The 17,571-nt window shown below is 38.7% G+C and overlaps 1 protein-coding gene across 18 annotated transcripts in view; it reads left to right on the top strand.

Annotated features, from left to right (window-relative positions):
• The window catches only part of LOC109856977 (voltage-dependent calcium channel type A subunit alpha-1), a 138,643-nt gene that overhangs the window by 76,380 nt on the left and 44,692 nt on the right, over window positions 1–17,571 (top strand). For 17 of the 18 annotated variants that reach the window (XM_020432829.1, XM_020432804.1, XM_020432849.1 and 14 more), the window contains exons 3-5: window positions 11,755–11,878; window positions 12,391–12,785; window positions 16,382–16,485. In XM_020432829.1, the coding sequence (XP_020288418.1) occupies window positions 11,755–11,878; window positions 12,391–12,785; window positions 16,382–16,485 (623 nt within the window). Of the gene's footprint in view, window positions 1–11,754; window positions 11,879–12,390; window positions 12,786–13,524; window positions 13,626–16,381; window positions 16,486–17,571 lie in introns of all 18 variants that reach the window. The other variant, XM_020432813.1, reaches the window with a different exon arrangement.

The raw sequence follows: 17,571 nt of genomic DNA, 5'->3' as shown, positions 1-17,571 counted from the left end.
TAATTTACATTGCTTATTTTTTAGTGCACGTAAAATTTAATTTCAGATCTCATTAAATCTCAATTTGAAGAAAATAATTTAGCGTGATGCTAAAATCCATTTTCCACGTAATAACATATCAGAAAATATATAAAGCGTAAGTAAAAAAAAAAACTTGATAAAGAAAATCAACAATACGATCTCTAATACGATGTAAAACACAAAACAATATATCGAGAAACGGTTTCAAAAAATTCCAGTCAATTATTCTTCTGAGTGAGTCACTCGGTTAATTGCGTGAATTCATGAAGGTATGAAGGTTAAATGTTAAATTATATTAGTCAAGGCAAGTGGATGGAATTAGACCAGATTAATATTAAAATTATTCTAATTAATGTAAAATCTAAGAAAGAGATCTGATTTAATATTTAATGAAAGCTATTTGCAAGTTCTTTCAGATAGAAAGAGAGAGAGAGAGAGAAAGAAAGGATCACACACATTTCTTTTAATTTTATCGAAGTGTTTATTATCTAGTATCTATTGCGTCTGATCGACGAAGAAACTTGACGATACACCTGGGACACTAGCAAAATGTCACGCTTATAAATAGGCGGTACGGCAGTAATGCATTAAAAACGTTTTTCCAGAAACTAGTCTAATCGGATTACTTTCCAAATGTCAGAAACACGTGTTCCTCTTTCTCTAGTAAGCCGAGAGGGGAGAAGGGGGCACACGACACGCTCGAGTTACAGGTTACACGGTTTATTCAGCTTGTCTGGGGGTGATTCACAGAACGATGACTTTACCTTCTCATTGACTCAACGACAACACACATCGGGCCGCACAAATTCTCGGGAATTCTGTTTGCACACTTGGATATACACATTCATACATGTATATGCTGCATAATAAAATCTGCCCCAATTTCAAGCCTCGTTTCGAGGAAACGCGAATCTCCCCTCCAATCTGATCTCGGTATCAATGAAAGTCGGCTGGCTCTTCTCGGAAGACTTCGACTCGCTCTTTCGTTCTATCGCATGTATACTACCGGCCATTCATCGATGACTATCGCATAATACTCCCGGAATCATGAAACAACGTTGCCGCGTCGGTTGTTTTAACCCAATTTCCAGTTTTCGCGTATTGCTCATTAAGTTGCTAATTGAAGAAACACTAACAAATTATTACGCTCAATTAACTTGTTACACGCGGCGTCGCACTTTGATATTAATCTCATATGCAATTCAAAAGAACTTCCCTTTTTGCATCAATTAACGTGTAGAATTCGCGCTTTTGCCTTTTTCATGCGGCAAAAAGGAAAAATCCGTTCTCACTCTTTATTATTGATTTGAAAGTGGAAAACTTCACGATTCATCACGAGATGCGTCCAGAACGCTAGCTACATCTACCACTCGCGTGTGCGGCCACGAGTAGTAGCATCACAGTATTGAGTCAGACGTCTGACATGTCGGATCTCTCGCTACTTGCTCTCGCGAGTTTATTTTCGTCCTTCCTTTCGAAGGACGCCGCCGATATTCAGCGGTCGGTTTATTAATCCGGATCCGTCGTTGTTTTTTGGATCGTCGCTGACCATGCCAAATTATCGCGAACTTTTCAAATCGTTTCTTCTGCGATTTTACAGGTATTTATATATTTTTTTATATACATCGTACATGTGTGTGTACGTATTGTTCAATTTTTTTCAACATTAAAAATACGTGCATAATTTTATAAATAATTATTATACATTTGTCGATCTGTGTCGAGTCTATTGTAGGATTATCACACTTTACGTAAGGTTCCGTATAAGTAGTACCGTAGTTGTACTACCACATACCAAAGCTGTCGGTGCGTGTATCATAGCGACGCTCGCAGGCGCCAGGCGTTTGCATACGTTTATGGCGCACAACCCTCTTCTTCCCCCACGTTCCATCACGATTCTCTTTCTCTCTCTTATTCACACGCAACTTTCTCGTGTGTCACTTGGTATTTGAGAGCTTGCCAACGCGCGATACTCGCCTTACCCTGACGATTCACATCGCGCGACGTCGCGCGTTCTCACTCTTTCGATTTCCTCGCTGTTGTCTTCCACTAATTTCCGCAGGGATAAACCTTGCTCCAGATAGATTCTTCGTAGATTGTTGGAAACAACGATCGCGTGTCAGACGTTATTCTAACGGATGCTGTCTCAGTAGTTTCAACGAGATTTCTTTTTTTTGATTATAAAGAAAATAAAGTTTATTATTTTGACCAAAAATTGTATTCCTTTTCCGAACAACTCTTGTAAAATTAATAATTGACAATTAAAAATGTCGTATAACGCGCTTTTAGAAAATTCAAACACACAGTTATTAGAAAGGATCGTATAATATGAAGTGTTTCTGGTCAAATATTTATTTTAATTACTTTGCTCACAATTGGATGGATAATGAATTGTTGTACCAACAGAAGCAACGGAAGGAAAACTATAGCTCAATTAGAAGAGACCGGAGTTTATCTGGACTATCCTAATACAAGCCCACGAGGTCATAAAAGCGCTAATAGCACTATCCGCGCGTTAGAGCCGCGCGTAAACGTAGAGTTCGCGGACAAGTGTGCGAAAGAGGGTGGAGAGGAGGATGGAAGGCCAATAGAGGAGAGGTATCCAGCCATAATAGCCGCCTACATGCTCCAGCAAAATTACCTTTCGATCTATTTGCCTCCAGAAAGCGTCGGGTTACGTCAGTCGTGCCGGTCATCAGTTGGTTGCTCATCCATTATTAGCGAGCGTTTTTAGCTCACGCGTTCACAATCGATAGATCGTTCCGGCGAGACGCATCGATGCGTGCGACATTTGCGACATTTATCAGAGTCAAAAGTTAATGAGATTATAATCGGACGCGCATTCAAATCAAAGGTTTCTTAATTAAGTCATTTGAGGCTTGAAGTTTGTATTGACGGTTTTACTTTTTTCATCCCCCTATTTTGCAATATCCGGTTGCAAAGCTTATTAAGTAGATATGTTATTTCCTAGAAATAATTTATAGGTAGTACGTTATTTCCCAGAAATATTGATGACACAGAGGCAGGCGTTTATATCGCGCACTTAGGCACAAATTACCGCACGCAACATTATGATGTTAATTCAATATATTAGACAGACAAAGAGAGCGGTATCTAGTGGCTCCTTACTTACGACTAAATTATTCGCAATTTAATTTCGTCATAAATTTTATCTAGCACAACATTTTGCTTATTAACAGTATCTCTTGTGGCTCAACGAACTCGGTCGTCATAATGTACGTAGTACGTACGATAAACGCAATAACCGCGTTACACGTTATTTCCGAAAAAATATCGTGAAGAACAACAAAACACGTGTACATCATCTCGCGCGTGAAGGGTTAAATATTTCGGTGAAGCGTTTTTCGGGTTTTCCCAGGATGAGGCGCGAGACGTCGCGCGCGTTTTTCCCCGCAATGGATAATTTATCGCCCAGTTCTCGCGCGCGCGACCCCGTCGAGGATGTCACGTCGACTGCACTCACTCGACGTCGTTCCTGTCCCACTTACGAATTCGCCGCGCCCGTCAGGATGAATATTCTCGACGGACCTTTCCCGAAGGGGAAGGGGGGAGAGAGAGAGAGAGAGAATTTGTTGGGTGGAATTTTCGCGCGATGGAAGTCTTAGCCTGTCTCCCGGCTTGTGATTTCGTCAATTAACGCGCCTATTTCCAGCTTACGGCGCGCGCTACGCATTTGCATCACCGCGACCGAAAGGAGCTTCGACGCGGCCCACGCCGTTAAAAGCGCGCGGAATCTTCAATTAAAACTGACGGGACGTCATAACTTCTTGATGAGGACAAGCTCGATCGCTTCATCCTGTTGTACATCCTAAATGCGCGATTTCTTATGAAACGCTCAAATGAAATTGTGCGTTCTTACATTCCTGTAATTCGTGTTTGTTTCTTACGTTAAAGCGCGCATTTTTAGCCCGGAAATTACAGTTACGCGAGTATTGCGTCATAAACGGAAATGGCACGTGTGAGGAAAGTAAAATTAATAAAATAGAAGTCAATTGCTCGCGTGTCTCTCCGCTGAATTAAATAGCAATTTCCTTTCGTTTTAGGGGTGTAAATGTCTACGATACACACAGAGCAATTCCACTTCTATGATCCTCTCTCCTCCGTTCCTCTGTCCGGTCCAACACACCCAGGAGAGTTATATTAATCATCGGACGTCAAATCGAGCGCGGCGTACCACTCGATCGCGGCTATGATCGAGACGCATTCGCGAGCCCAGAAGCATTCTATTGACATACCTCGATCTGCGTGTTCAAGAGCACACGTGTACAGTACTGTTCATAAATTCGCGAATGAACGTGATGTAGAGTAAATAACTTTTGTTTAATAATACAGAAACCCACACTATCTCTTTCTCTCTCTCTCTTTCTCTCTCTCTCTCCCTCTTTTATCCTCGACACAAAAGGATGTAACATCAAAAAGTTGGTTTTATCTCGTTTAAAAATTTATATCTCGAAATAAAATATTCGACAAAATCACGTACAAATAAAAAGCGCGTACAATATACGTTAATTTATATTTCTGTTTAAAATACAGATTTAATTTTATTGAACAAGTTTTAAATTCTGTTTCCAGCAGAAGACAAAGGAAATTTGATTAAAAAAAAAAAGGGAGAAAAAAAATTATTAAAATTAGTAAAATGACAATAACACGTCAGATAAAGTTATTACACGAAGATATAATTAACAAAATCTTACTTAAGATATGTGTGCGCAAGACATAGAGAAGATACGTACGTATTTACCCTTAAAGGTACTTCGTGCTTCTCTATTTTAGCACAAACTGCGTTTGCCATCTTCCACTAAGAGCATTTGCTTTGGTTGTATTCATACAACCCGAGATATGCTTTTCGTAATCAGATTGAGACAAAGTTCATTGTTGCGCATGAGAGACGAGAGGTTGTGTACGTCCAGACGAGGGACTCGTATTGTAATGGCCTCTCGCAAGTTACGGGGAATGAGTTAAGTCCGATGCAATTAGCGTACTCGGTCACCTATTTGTTCATCTGCTAGCAATGTGCGATGAGATCGTGGGTGCGGCAAGCGTGCAAATAGCAATTGATCTGAAATTCAAATAAATTCATTTATCTCAAATTCTGTTCTCTCTCGCAATCGTTTTTCAATCGTTGTTCCCAAAAGGCAGAATCAAGTTCGGCGATTTTTGAGATCGCGAGAGAAAGTGCACAATTCTTTCGAGTTGCGTCGGCCACCAAACGATGCGAGATTAATTTATAGCCACATTCTCGAGCAAACGAGCGAATGGTTAATGGACTTTCCCTAAACACACACGTACACACAAATACCGGCACGCGACGATACACGTACCATTGGTATGTCACGTGCGACATACAAGTACAAGGTGAGGAGGCCAAGAGAGTAGCTACGCAGCCGGTAGTCGTCGTCGTCGCCGTTGCCGAGCTGACGTCACTGGACGAAATGGCGCTGTGAGTGACGTCACTAGGGACGTCCGCTTCTCTCCGCAACGCTCCCCTTGACGCCGCTCGCCGCCTCAACCGTTCACTCCGCAACGTTCTGACGCGCCACCCTTCCCCGCGCGCGTGGTGCTCGGTTGCCGGGGTGGAAGCTACCCCCTAGTGGGTGGGGAACGACGACGACGACGCCGGCTAGGCGCCGCGACGGTCGTCATGGGGTTTTCGTAGCTAAGAATTTTGGCTGGTGCCGTCGTTCAGGAGCCGGGAGACATAAGCAGGTTTTTCAGTAACGATCGCACACACGAGGAAACGACGCCCTTAAAGCATGCACATAGAAATTGTTTTGCCGGGGAATAAACACACGTTTTGTTTTCGTCGTGATAATTCGCTTCTAAATCTCATTGTCGCGATCGAAGAATTGATGCAGCATCCGATGAATGATGGATCTGGATCACAAGCAATCTTGCTTCTTCTGGAATTGAAGATCGGTGAACCACTCGCTGTGAAATAAAAAGAGATAAACATCTCACGTAAATTACAGTTTTTTTTTTTTTTAATTTATATACAGCAGTACCGCATATATTATTGTCGTGTATTCGCTGTTCGGGATGTTTGACTCCCAAAAGCACGTGATTAGCGATCATCAAGATCGCACACTTGTTCGTCAGTAATAATAGCGGTGTTTTGTCACCATGGTCGAATCTCGATTGATCAATCTGAGTCGGCGGAGTCTGTCATCCTGGTGTTTCGCGCGTTATCGAATACCATTATTAGCGGTTTCCACGATGGCATCCGATAATTCAAGATGGCTTACACGTGGCTATAAATAGGATAGTGTGAGACTGAGAGTGGTTACTTAGGGATCACGACGAATTAAGAAATCCGCACGAATACCGAGAAGAAATAATCGCTCTGCGCGCACGTAAGAAATTACACTTTGTAAATTATTATTAATAATTAAACAATATAATATATATTTTTTTATAAATGTATTATAAACTGTGAGGAATTTTTAATATGTGAATTAAATTCGATAATAATTAAATATATATATATATAAATAATAATTAAAAATGATAATAATAAATGTAAATTTAAATAGAGAGCAAGAGAGAGAGAGAAAAATGTAAAACATTTAAGAGGACAGTTATATGTAGTAAAGCTTTGTTTGAATGTGACCTATTTCAAGTGTATTTCAATTTCAATGGTTACTAGATAGGAAGAAGGTGTTTACCGACTACATGTCGAAGGACAAGCACGTGTGTGTCGGCCGATCGCTGAGGATCATATCGTGCGGCAGGAATATATCGTTAAAACGAGAACAGAGAAGAGAGTTAACATTTCCCACGTAGAGTGGGAACTCAATGGGATCGAATCGCTCCGGTCGAGCATGCATTGTAGTGACCGAGTGACTTCTTTGCGAGACTCCGCGTCTCTGTGAATCTGCGCCGCGTTCGAGAGTCAGGCGCGGTCCGATAACATTCGAAAGAGTTTATATCTCTCGCGAAAAGGGAAAATAATGGAACGGCCTTGCTACGCGATGGCCGGTGGCATCGCGTTGCTGCTTGTCTGTCGATCCGGAATCGAAGGTCAATTATTTTTAATGTTCTTCGCCTCCCTTTCGTTGGCGCTTGCCGTATGACAATATCCATACCACACGGATATACATCCGAGATTCTGGCCAATCTCTGCCTTTTACAATTAAAATACTCGAGTTTTTCAACGAAATAAGCGATTTGAAATTGTTTCCGTTGTTCCGTAAGCTTTGGAAAAATATGAAGTTTAGATTTTAAACGCGAGAAGAATGAAAAGCGAGAGAGACAAAATAAGTTGCGTCTTGATAAATGAAAATTAATATTCTCTCTCCCCTTCTTTCTTAATTATAAATTTATTGAGAGAGAAGAATTTGAACATAATATCGGAGCTTTTTATTTTAATTAAGACCAAGGAGTCTTTTTTTAAGTTTTGTTTCGTCTACAACTTTTTGTAGGCGGAAGTGCTCTTATCTTTTTATACATAAATTCGTACTGCGAGCCGTATCGATGTTCGTTAACGATGTTGCTCCATTAGAAATGTAAATAAAATTAACAAGGCGAATAACGAGACTCGATAAATTCTTGTGTTCGGTTCTCGAGTATAAGTATAAGAGTCAGAATTAGTATCTTAATCAACCATCGAAATTCTTTGAGAATTATTTATCTTGTTCGGTTATACATTCGCGAACAGAATAACGTTTCTCTTCGTTTTTCCCTTAAATTGAATATTTGACTGACTCCGCGTTTGTAGTTTGTGCTCGTTATTTCAACTAGCAAGAATTTATCTGGCTGCGAACTTTTCTGCGCCAACCAAGCAATTTTTTGTCCGACCGACAGTCCGCCTTTCTGATATCTTACGAAGAGATATTTTTTTCCCGACGCAATATTTAATCCCGGAGAATTAGAACGTTCTATTTCTCTCTCTTTTTTTTCTCTCTCTCCCTCTCTTTCTCGTCATTTTGTCGAATACGTTTTTTTTTTTTTACGCGTCCACAAATCTCAGTACTTTTGTTTGTCAAACATCTCGAGAAAGAAGCACCGAGCTTACAGCATTCTGAATGTAAGTGGCTTAAATGTTTCTAGTTTCACGTCGACGTGTCGCACGGCGTCTTTTACGGTCTCTAAATATTCGCGACTGAATATTTATGAAGTAGCGGATGGGACGAAACGGCGGAGTAAAACATTCGACTGAGCTTCCACTCGGCTACGTATTAATTACTATCGACGAAAAACGGAGAGGCGTTCGGTGACATGGCCATTTGGCACGACTCGCATCCTGCCGTTGTTTGCCAACCGATAAAAACTGCGGCCCGGCTCAGTCATGCGCTGCAACAACATTATTGCATAAATCGCGATTAACCTTCGCTCTGCATGCGGCAATTTGTTGTTCGAGACGATGTATCGTGTGTGTATTTGTTTCTCGGGATTGCCGAATATTTTATATTTTGTAAATGAAATCACAATTTAATAATTGTGATTCTATATACAAACTTACAGTCTCATCGATATCAATTTCTGACAAATTATACTGACAAATTGAATGTAAAAAGTTAATTGATAAAAAAAAACATTTATAAGTAATAAAAAACATATCGAAGATTCTGTAAATTGCATTACACCCCAAGCTGGGAAGAGCGGCGACAATTCGGTGCAATATTTCGGCAAGATAAAAAAGAATATAATATTTCGCTATTTTAATAATGTTTAATTTAAATCCAACTAATCGCCGAGGAATTACACTTGTTGCTGATATAACAATCTCCACGATTGCAATTGAATCCTTCCATTATGTATATTGCTTCACTTTGCGGCTCGCGTCCTTGCGAGACGGACATGTGAACGAGACGGCAATTCATTTTCGAGAGTAGTATTGATTCTCCGTTCGTTACAGAAAACACACTGGATCAATTATTTCTATCTTATTTGTCAATAATTAATAGAGTCGATTGCGATATTAGACTAAGCTGTTAGGATAAGCGCACGAGCGCGACACAATTAAATCGGATTTAAATATATATTATTTAACAAATTTATATAACATTTTTCTATATATATTATATAACAACATTATATATATTATATATATATTATATATATATTATATATCTTATATATATATTATATATCTTAGTTAAATATATTTATATATATTATTTATATATATTTACATATCTTATATATATTATATATAACAGTTTACTCTTTTCTGTAACTATTCGACTGTATTTCCGAATTAGAAATGCAAAATCAGTCGCTTATTAAGCAACAAGTTACAAATGATGGAAAGACGGGGGGATTTGACGTTTCTCTCGTCTTTGAAAATATCTCCAAAACGAGCATTTACCTTCTTGTCGTCAAGCCGAAGCGATTCCAACGGAATTGACATTTATAATTTTATTTTTTGCACGATTTCTGTCGTGCCGGCGCCGCTTTGTCGATCGATAGCTATAGAAAACGGCTTTATAGCTAAAGAAAAAAGGAAAGAGTCGTAAAGCCGGGAGCGAGAGCACTGGAGGCAGCTGATAAAATTGACAGACGCTACTTCGCACGCGCTCACTTTCCATATTATTCGATTCTCCGAACACATAAAATCGCACGATTTTCTCAGCGCAAACTTTTTTCTTCCAATCATTTCTCTCTTGTCTGGTGTGTATCACCGGTTGTATGACGAGTCGCAGAACTTTATCTGCATGATCGAATATTATTTGCAGCTTTTTTTGTGCACATATTAAACGAGCGTGTGAAAGTTTTGATGGATTTTGTGATAGCACAATGAATCAAGTAATTTTATTACAAACAATTTGTTCATTCTATCAAGTAATCATCATTTCTTTTACTGTTTTAGAATAAATAAATCTGTTTCAATAAAATTACTCGGCCTATCTCTCTTTCACAAAATTTATCAAAATGTTTGCACTTTTTATTTAATATATATGTATATATATATACATATATTTATACAATTTTTTTATCATTAAATGCGTTAGTCATCAAGCAAAAATTACTTATAAAAAAGCTTTTTTTCTATATTCGATGGCTTCAGTTAGTACAGTTTTGAGATTGTTAGAGAAAAAAAATAGAGCACGTATCGGATACTCTTGAAAAGATCTGGAGCACTCTTTCCGTAGGTTTTTGAGGAACAAATTCAACATCGATCGAGAATACACTCTTCCCGCGTTGTGCAAATTCAGCATCGAGATTTTTCTAGACCGACATGAGTGAATCTATGGCATTCGAGAGAATTGTGTTACGCGAGCATTCAATTAGAGAAAAATGATTTTGCTTTAAGTAATTTAGATGTTTCTCTCTCTCTCTCTCTCTCTCTCTCTCTCTCTCTCTTTTTTCCTCACTCATTCTGTAAATTAATAAGATTAATAATATCAAAAGTTTTCTCGATGAAATATAAGAGAGTAACTTTGCCGTTTCGCACAGCTGTTCGATATTCTAAAAACTATCAATTAAGACAAAGTCTTTCCTCTCTTACTTAAAGTAAACGTATATAACATGAAACAAGACATACCTATTAATAATGCATAAGATATTACCGAAGTTTCAACGTTAATTAGATTTGTCTTACAGTAAAGTGCTTATTACGTCAGAATTAGGACACGTATAGAGCGTTTCTGTAAGAAACGTTCATCAAGGAAATAATATATCGGTCGAGTTTTCTCTCTTTTTTTTCTCTCTTTCTCTCTTCGAATCGGATGCGATTTTACGAGCGCAGCGATTTCGCTATCGGCGCTATTGCGTGTAACGTGCAGTTGGCGCATTACGAGGACAACGGCAAGAGATCCTTGTCGTGAATTATTGCATTATCGTGTGCCTTGATTGCACACACACATTCTCTCTCTCTCTCTCTCTCTCTCTCTCTCTCTCTATCGTACGCGCGAGAAGAGGCAGCAGGTATAGAGGGTGTCTGTCGCAAAAGTCTCGGCTAATGCACTTAATTGAAGCCGGAGCCGCCACGTTATGCACCTCCGTCCGCCATTAACGAGCTCTTTCATGCAATCCCTCTGAGCCATCGCCCTATCTACCTACCTCTAGTGTGCGCCTGCACACGTGAATAATTCTGTCGAAAATTTCTGCACACTCTATGCAGTTTTGGTGACTGGTGAGAACCTTGCGCATCTTGAGAAAAGAACTTTGAGCATCTCTCTAAAATAAAGAGAATAAAGAAAGAGAGAAAGAGAGAGAGAGAGAGAGAGAGAGAGATTTGTTATTTTCATACATTAAATTTTCATCATTAAATTATATATCTATTCATATATAGTGTCTCGTTTATTTGGAAATTTTAATTGTCATATTGGATTTACATCAAGTTAGACACATGTTGTTACTTCTTTCGGCGAGCTTGTCGTGTCATTAAACACATTTAAACGAATAATTAGAGTATTGACAAAATGTGATTTTCACACCCACATATAATTAACGACCCGTTATATAATTTCTCTTTATTATAATTACAATATATATATATAGCTAAAACGTGATTAATATTAAAACATTGTGGGATTCCAGAGTGCATTTATTTGGTTCACGATGAAACGGGATGGGACACAAAATCCAATTTGTCCTGTTTTCGAAAATAGAATCGATCTGTAAATGAATGTTTTTCGCGTTTGTAGAAGTCACGGTATGGAGTCACAGGAGTCTCTATTTGTGACGGATGTCACGCGAATAACTCCGATTGGACTTGAAACGCGTGTAGTCAACCACTCACACCCTTTTCAATTTCTCTGTCATTTTCAGGTTGGCAGCAGCGCAAGAGGCGGCACAAAGGGAAACTGGATACGCGAGTCAGTACTACGGGAGAAGGTCGAGGTTGGCCGGACTGAGGGGTGGTCTCGGTGACTGGACTAGCTTCGGAGGGGAGGTAAGACGGCAATCGCCGGCTGTTACCGCCTTTGTCTTTCTGTTATCTTTCACATCAAACGTCGCGGTCGTTAACCTAGATCTTCCGACCGGACCGAGATGATTCCGAACTACCCGAGAATCGATCGCCCCACCGTCGTCGCAGCTGTGCAATTCCTTTCTTTTCTTCCAGCAATGTTTTGTGTTGCTCTTTTATACCAAAAATTGTTTGGCGAACGATTTAGTTTTCTGTTCACCGAAAATCTCAAAAGAAAAAAGAGTTGCGTTACATATAAAATCTGATTAAAATTTGAAAAATAGCATAGAATCATTCTTTAAATCTTCTTTCAAACAGTTCACGTAATATTCTTTTTTGAGACGCACAGTGATGTATCGCTACAAAGAACCTAACAACTCGCGAACACAGATAGAATTTAGATCTCCCCCCTCTGGGAAAGAAGCCAACTCTGCTGTTGGAAACGTGTGTTCTCGAGATAATGACGTCCTCTCAGCGGAGATTATCGGCCTTTTCAGGTACCTGGTCTGGTGGATATGGCGCCAGGCCGGGATCAGGGCGGAGGGACGGGTGGCGGTGGGGGAGGCGGCAGGGGCACCACGTCGTTGTTCATCCTATCGGAGGATAACATCATACGAAGGTACACGCGTTTTATCATCGAGTGGCCGCCCTTCGAGTACGCCGTCCTGCTCACCATCATCGCCAATTGCGTGGTCCTCGCCCTCGAGGAGCATCTGCCGAAAGAGGACAAGACCCCACTCGCACAGAATCTCGAGGTCACGGAGATCTACTTCCTCGGGATCTTCTGCGCCGAGGCGAGCCTCAAGATCCTCGCTCTCGGCTTCGTCCTCCACCAAGGCTCCTACCTGCGCAACATCTGGAACATCATGGACTTCTTCGTTGTGGTGACCGGGTGAGAAATCTGAGATGCTTTTCAACGCGACTCGTCCTCTCTTCTCTCCCTTTATTCATATCTTTCTCTTTACCCCCCGCGCGATTTCCCACACAGTGTGATCTTCTCTTCATATATTTCATCTCTTAAGCTCATTAAATTCTTTTACCCGATTATCTTTCAAAGATCTCCCGTAAGTGAAACTAACTATGAATTCGTCATTATCGCGAATGTTACATAATGAAATTTCTTTTAATAGTACAACATATACATAACACATTATCAAATATAATAAATGAAATTTGTTTACATTTAATTATGTACATTTATATTTCTCGCATAAATAGGACAGATAATTAATATTGATCACTCAAGAGAGACAAACATCGTTCCATCCATTAATTAATTTGCGAGCGAAGCGAGCGACAAGATAAACCTCTTTCCCTAATTACATCCTTATGAGGAAACAAGATATCGGAGGAACCAGTCTCACTCTAACATTGCCGGACGAATCGCCGCAGTAATAAAAAACATTTTGTCACACCTGTAAAATAAAACCAAAAATACTCATTTAAACATCATTTGTGACGTAGTTTTACTCTTTCTGACAAGTTCGCATACTCTTTTTTCGAAAATTCTTGCACAATGGCAATTGGTGGTCAACGAACTGGTTTCTCCAGCCGTAGATTTTAAGGAAACATGCACACACCGATCGCCATGGCGGTTGGTCAGATAGATTTTAGAGTGATCCTTGAATTAGGTCGATGACCGTGTTCGCCGAAACAAACGTGGACGTCGACCTGCGTATGCTACGTTCCTTCAGGGTCCTCAGACCGCTAAAGCTGGTTTCAAAAATTCCAAGTGAGTCAGTCAGAGTTCTGCGAAAGAACTAACAAACAGCAGCGACTAACAGAACACACTCGAAAGAATAAGTCATGCCAGTAAAAGTCGAGCTAACAGTCGAGCAGCGCAAACGCGACTCGCCTATTCCCTTTTCGACTCTTAATTTTTTTTTTTTTTTTTTTTTTTATCCCTTCAACGTTGTGTTTCCCGGCAACTTATGTGCGTTTTCATAGTAACATAGTTTTAATGTCTCCAACGTGCGCCGAAACTTAGCTCGACCTTCCAGTTTCGGCTCTCCGCTGCTATTTAGTTATATGGTGCGACGTTCTAGTTCTGGCAAGCGAGAGAAGCATCGACTTGGATTTGTCTTTATATATATTACATTAATATATATATATATATATACATACATACATACATACATACATATATTTATATAGTTCCCGTCCTTCTAGTCTCCTGCGTTAGTCTTCTAATTGCGTAATACACGTCGTATACGTTTTTTACTCAGTTTCGCTTAGAGGCTATGGGTGTCTTAGATCAATTGAAACGAAGTTTAGAATTTGCGATGGGTAAAGCTAGTTTCGCAGTTTTGTGACGATCGATATTCTTATTATGGGTAATAAATTATATGTTACATAGTGTTACATATGACTATTCTGTGTCTACACGTTGTTTTATATATGAATATATATTTCATATTATAGATACGTATGTATATACATAATGTGCTACTTTCTAAATAGAGAATTTGCGTAAACTAGTGATTAGACGTCTCCAATGTATTTGAATTGTTTTTTTAGACAAACGAATATTTACACTCTCTTACTTTATAGAAAATACAATCACACATACATATACAAAAAAAAATATATAAATATTTCCCTCATACAAAGAAAGAGATTCTTGTTTGTTGTTAACATAAATTCTCTATAATTTCTTGTAAAAAAAATAAAATTTGACTGATTGTATAATAATCTTATCTCTGTTTGAAATTTTCGTAATATTGTGACAGAAAATATTATTTTATATCATACAGTTTTAGCAATAATTATTATGCTAAATATGATGAATATATATACTTGTGGTTACTTTTTCTTACGACAGATTATAGAATAGACAAAGCAATATATTATATGTTTAATACATAATTTTTATATTCTTAGTTTAGACAATCCTGTATGTGTAGGAAAATATACGTAGCGCTTTTGGATATTTTTACATGTATAATTGTTGTACTAATTTTGAACTATAACGTTAACTACTTACTTGTGTCGCCAATTGTGGTAAAACGAAAGAGTCGTTCCGAGTGTTTCCATTTCGGAAATGACAATTAGGACCAATTACGTCTCCGATTACGCAGAGGATGCGCACTCATGAGAGCGCAGGTAGACAGGAAAAGAAAAAAAAAACACACACACGCACACAGTTATGATGACCCGCTGAGCAGTGCCTATATTTAGCGGTTAGCTATCTTTAGCTGCAGTCGCTAAATAATAGAGTCGACTATACATTGTTAAATGGATACGTGTCCTAGAGCAGATAACGCTTGCTCAACAGCAAGCTCTCCCGTTGGAAAACTCGTACTTTCTAGACATTCAGGACAGACCGAATCGTTACTTCACGGATGTCCATATAAATCCCCAAGCTTTGACCAAGATCCTCATTACTAGGATTTGCTTTTGTTCGCTTCCATAGGAGTTTTCACGTGTGTTAGTCGATATTATTGATAGTTTTCATCGTTAGCGTCATTGACAGATAACTATAACATGACATTTACTCTAACGATAGACTTGACGTTTACTATAACGATAGATATAAGATTATATGGGAGAATTATCTTTCCCATTTGTGATTTTTTTTTTTTTTTTTCATTTTTCCTAACACTCTGTTTAAATTTAAGTTTAGAAGTTTATACACTAATAAACGTTTGTTAAATCACGAGAAAGTAAAATTCAGAAAATACGAAGTTTCTTAAGTTCCTCTCTTCGACATGATGAAAAAAGTCCACTATATATCCGTTTTATATCTCATCTCCGGACTGAGAAAACTATTTTCGAAGAGTCGTTACTATCGGCAAGAGTCAGAAATAAGTAAGAGACGGTCAATGACCATTTCAGCTAAACTGATATCTTTGAGAAACTACATTTACATGCGATTATAGCTGCTATCGCTAGCTCGTCCCAACGTTTCACATTCTCCTAGACCTAGATATATCTATATATACAGTATTTTACATAGTATAGAGAATACGTACACATATATAGACACATGTGCCCATCTATACATTGATCCTCTCCCGCAGCGATCTCTTCAGTAGATTGTTAGTCCAACATGTCAGATCATTCGATTTCGAAAATACATGTTATTATTAAAGTTAATATAAAAAAAAAAAAAATAAAAGAAAAAACACCACGATCTTTTCTTTTTCACAAAAAATATGTAAAAATTAAGAGAGACATTGAAGTAAAATGTTGATGTTTATGTTACACATGTTTGTGAATATATATATTTTTTTTAAATCTAAATAACAAAAATTAAATTGAAAATTGTTTCACACTGTCTCTCTTCTAACTTGTCGGAATTCTGTTTTGTCTTTTCTATTACATTTGAAAAGTCCATTTGATTAGTCCCGATTAGCACCATCTTCTCGGGCTAGAGCAACGCTAGTTTAACCACCTAGTGGCCGTAGTTCTAAGATAATTAGCGTGAGTATTAGTGTAATAGAGTAGAAAGTAGTAAAGTGTGGCGGGGTGTGTGTGTTTTTGGAGCAGGATCATCACGGCGTTCTCGGCGGGCATACACCTGGAGATGGATCTGCGTACGTTGCGTGCGATACGCGTGTTGCGACCGCTCAAACTTGTCTCCGGCATACCGAGTGAGTAGCGCATCAATACAGATTGGAAAAGGACGCCGAGTGTCGATCGAGTTTTTTTTTTCGAACTCGGGGCTACTCGGCTCTCGCAAGAGAAAATCCAAAAGAAAGAAAAAAAAAACAAAATCTCGCGTCGCCGGGAAAGTGTCATCCTGTTGTCACGAATTCCCGCGAAAAAAATCTCCCGAGATATAGCGCCTTTAAATTAAACGCTCACACTCGCATCTTGAAATCGTCTCTGTAACATTAGAATTACTTAATGCTTATTCTGAATTTGCTAATTGTATTGAACAATTAACACGCCGGTTGATTTTTTAGATAGATGTTGTTCTTAGCGCTAAAAAGGTGTGAGTTTGAGCGAAAGGTGTTTTTAATTTACTGCATATACACACATTTAGCGCTGAATGTTCCGTTCCCCTTGTATTTGTATTCTACTGTTGTGCACGTAATTATACGTTTGTGAATAACAAAAGCATATTACCTAATGAAAGCAAACGTTTGATATGCGAGAGAGATAAGAATATTTAGACGATCACATTTGGCGCTAAAACACGCGATTAAAAATTCAGTTCTTGTTGCTCGGGAAATTTATTGCTTACTCGAGCAGAATTGTGCGAACACTTGTGTCTGAGATTGGGACGCCTCAAGGATCGCGCACACGCGATCTGCCGTAGAGAATAAGTATTTCCTCAAATAGTGGCTTCAATAAAGAGCGAATTAATGAACACGAAGTCAAGCATATAGATCAGAATATAGTCTCATATCTTTTATTGCAGATATATACGTTTATCGCAGATATATACGTTTTTTATCTATTACCCGTAGAATGCTTTCCGCTAAGTTAGATCGATTGTTTGTTTTATCATTACGTAGTATTGTCCAATTAGATATTATTATATTAAGAGCTCGATGTTGTGTTTAGATGCGGCAAAGGTGTTCCAGTTCTCAGATGCTCAGCGAAATTTCGAGAACTGAATAGATCAGATGTGTATTTTTTTTCTAAAACTGTTTCCGAATTGCACACACATAGTATATATTTTGAGTCGAGTGTCACAGTAACCAAATCTTATTTTTGAAAATAAGTATATG

The sequence above is a fragment of the Pseudomyrmex gracilis genome, unplaced genomic scaffold (assembly GCF_002006095.1).
Source record: "Pseudomyrmex gracilis isolate BER0280 unplaced genomic scaffold, ASM200609v1 scaffold_4, whole genome shotgun sequence".
NCBI lineage: Eukaryota > Metazoa > Arthropoda > Insecta > Hymenoptera > Formicidae > Pseudomyrmex > Pseudomyrmex gracilis.
Note: the sequence above shows the minus strand (reverse complement) of the source record. Positions and strands in the feature narration are given on the sequence as shown.